This window comes from Charadrius vociferus, unplaced genomic scaffold (assembly GCF_000708025.1).
Source record: "Charadrius vociferus isolate BGI_N301 unplaced genomic scaffold, ASM70802v2 scaffold56, whole genome shotgun sequence".
NCBI classification, from domain to species: Eukaryota; Metazoa; Chordata; class Aves; order Charadriiformes; family Charadriidae; genus Charadrius; species Charadrius vociferus.
The window spans coordinates 150,348-151,910 of NW_009649057.1; the positions used below are offsets into that span (position 1 = coordinate 150,348).

Genomic DNA, 1,563 nt, shown 5'->3' on the forward strand with positions numbered 1-1,563 from the left:
GCAGGCGCCGCTGGAAGAGCCGGGGGTCCGCGGTGAGGGTGGCGGGTCCCACCTCTGCAAGCACAACCAGCACCACCGCCTCAGCCTCCCCGGCCACCCGCACCAGCATCTTCCAGTGCCACGCTGCCAGCGCTCCCAAGCACCGGCCCCGGTTTAAACAAACACCCTTACGGCAACCACAAGACTCAGGGTTAAACATCTACCCTGGCTTGGCACCGAGGGAGATGTGGATTTGGGCAGACTGGCCCAAAGGGAACACCCTCCTGCCCAGGGAACGCTCTCGCCCAGGGTGAGCTGCAAACCGACGCAGAAACCCATTTACTGCCTCTGCCTCCTTCCCTGTCTGGCTCCTGCGATTTTCATTCAGACTCGGTGTTTCTGCTGAAAATAAAGCCCGAGCCCCGCTCTCCTTGTAGGGGGTTGGGGCTCTTTTGGAGAGCAGCTGCTATTTATGGGTGTGCACAAAAATCCCAAGGCAAAGACCGGGACAGAAAGAAATGATCCCGCTATTGCCGTGCATTACCAAAACCTCTTAGTGAGTGGTGCTTTTATCGAGGCAACCTGAAAGCACACTGTGGACTGGTACAGAAATGCCCCCCCGTGATTAGCCCAGGGAGATCGGAACAGGCTGGAAGCAGAAAAGCCACCCACAAGTGTGTGCCAGCATCGCTGGGATTAACCCAGTGGGAAATGGCTTGTCCTGTGCCCGCAGGGCGGCGTGGGGAGGGGAGCCCCTGGCCAGCACCCTGCTCCGGAGCTGTGGCTCATCCCACGCTGCCATCCCCATCGCGGCGAGCATTAAAAACGGGGAGAAACATTAAAAACGGGGAGGAGGGACAGCGCAGGCACTTGAGAAGTGCACTCTTCGGCCCCAAACCCAGCCAGGACTGCACCCCAGCTCCCCGCAGCCCCGTTCCCCGGCGGCACGCGTGCCCTCACCCTGTCCCAGCCCTACCTGGGTCGTGGAAGGGGACCAGCGCGTAGTTGCTGATGGGCTTTGTGCTCCTGCTGAGCGTCCGCTCCAGGATGCGCGAGGCCCCGTCCATCACCTGCACCAGGTCGTCGTACATGGAGCCGGTGACATCGAAGACGAAGGCTAGGGTGGCCCCCCCTGTGCCGGGGGGCAGCTCGGCGAGACCGGGGGCCAAGAGCAGCCAGACACCCACAAACAACCCTCCGTGGGGTGGCATGGTGGGGGAAACCCTCAGGTGCTGGGGACACCCCTTCTGTCCTCACCCCGCTCCTTCCCCCAGAACCCCTGAGCGCCAACCCTGCACCGGGGGGGAACACGGGGCCACACGCGGTGGGGACGGAGAGGGGACCCCAGCCGGGGGACACCCAGCCGCCCGCAGCTGCGGAGCCACTCCTCCAGCGCTCAACTTCTGGGAGGGAGGGATGGAGGGAGGGAGAACAGGACTTTTGGAGCCAGCGGCGTGGCGGGGAGGTGGGTGGGAGCTGGAGGAAGCCGGGATGGGGATGCGGGGAGTGGGAAGCAGGTCCTGCAGCCCACAGGGTTGTCAGAAACACTGCCCAGCCCCCCCCACACACACACTTCAGCCCTGA

The 1,563-nt window shown here is 63.5% G+C and overlaps 1 protein-coding gene across 1 annotated transcript in view; it reads right to left on the bottom strand.

The window, feature by feature from the left end:
- Window positions 1-1,190, bottom strand: part of HMCN2 (hemicentin 2) — a 42,897-nt gene extending 41,707 nt beyond the window's left edge. The window contains 2 exon segments of the mRNA XM_009888054.1: window positions 3-54; window positions 956-1,190. Coding sequence (XP_009886356.1) covers window positions 3-54; window positions 956-1,190 — 287 coding nt within the window.
- Between the last annotated feature and the right edge of the window lie 373 nt (window positions 1,191-1,563).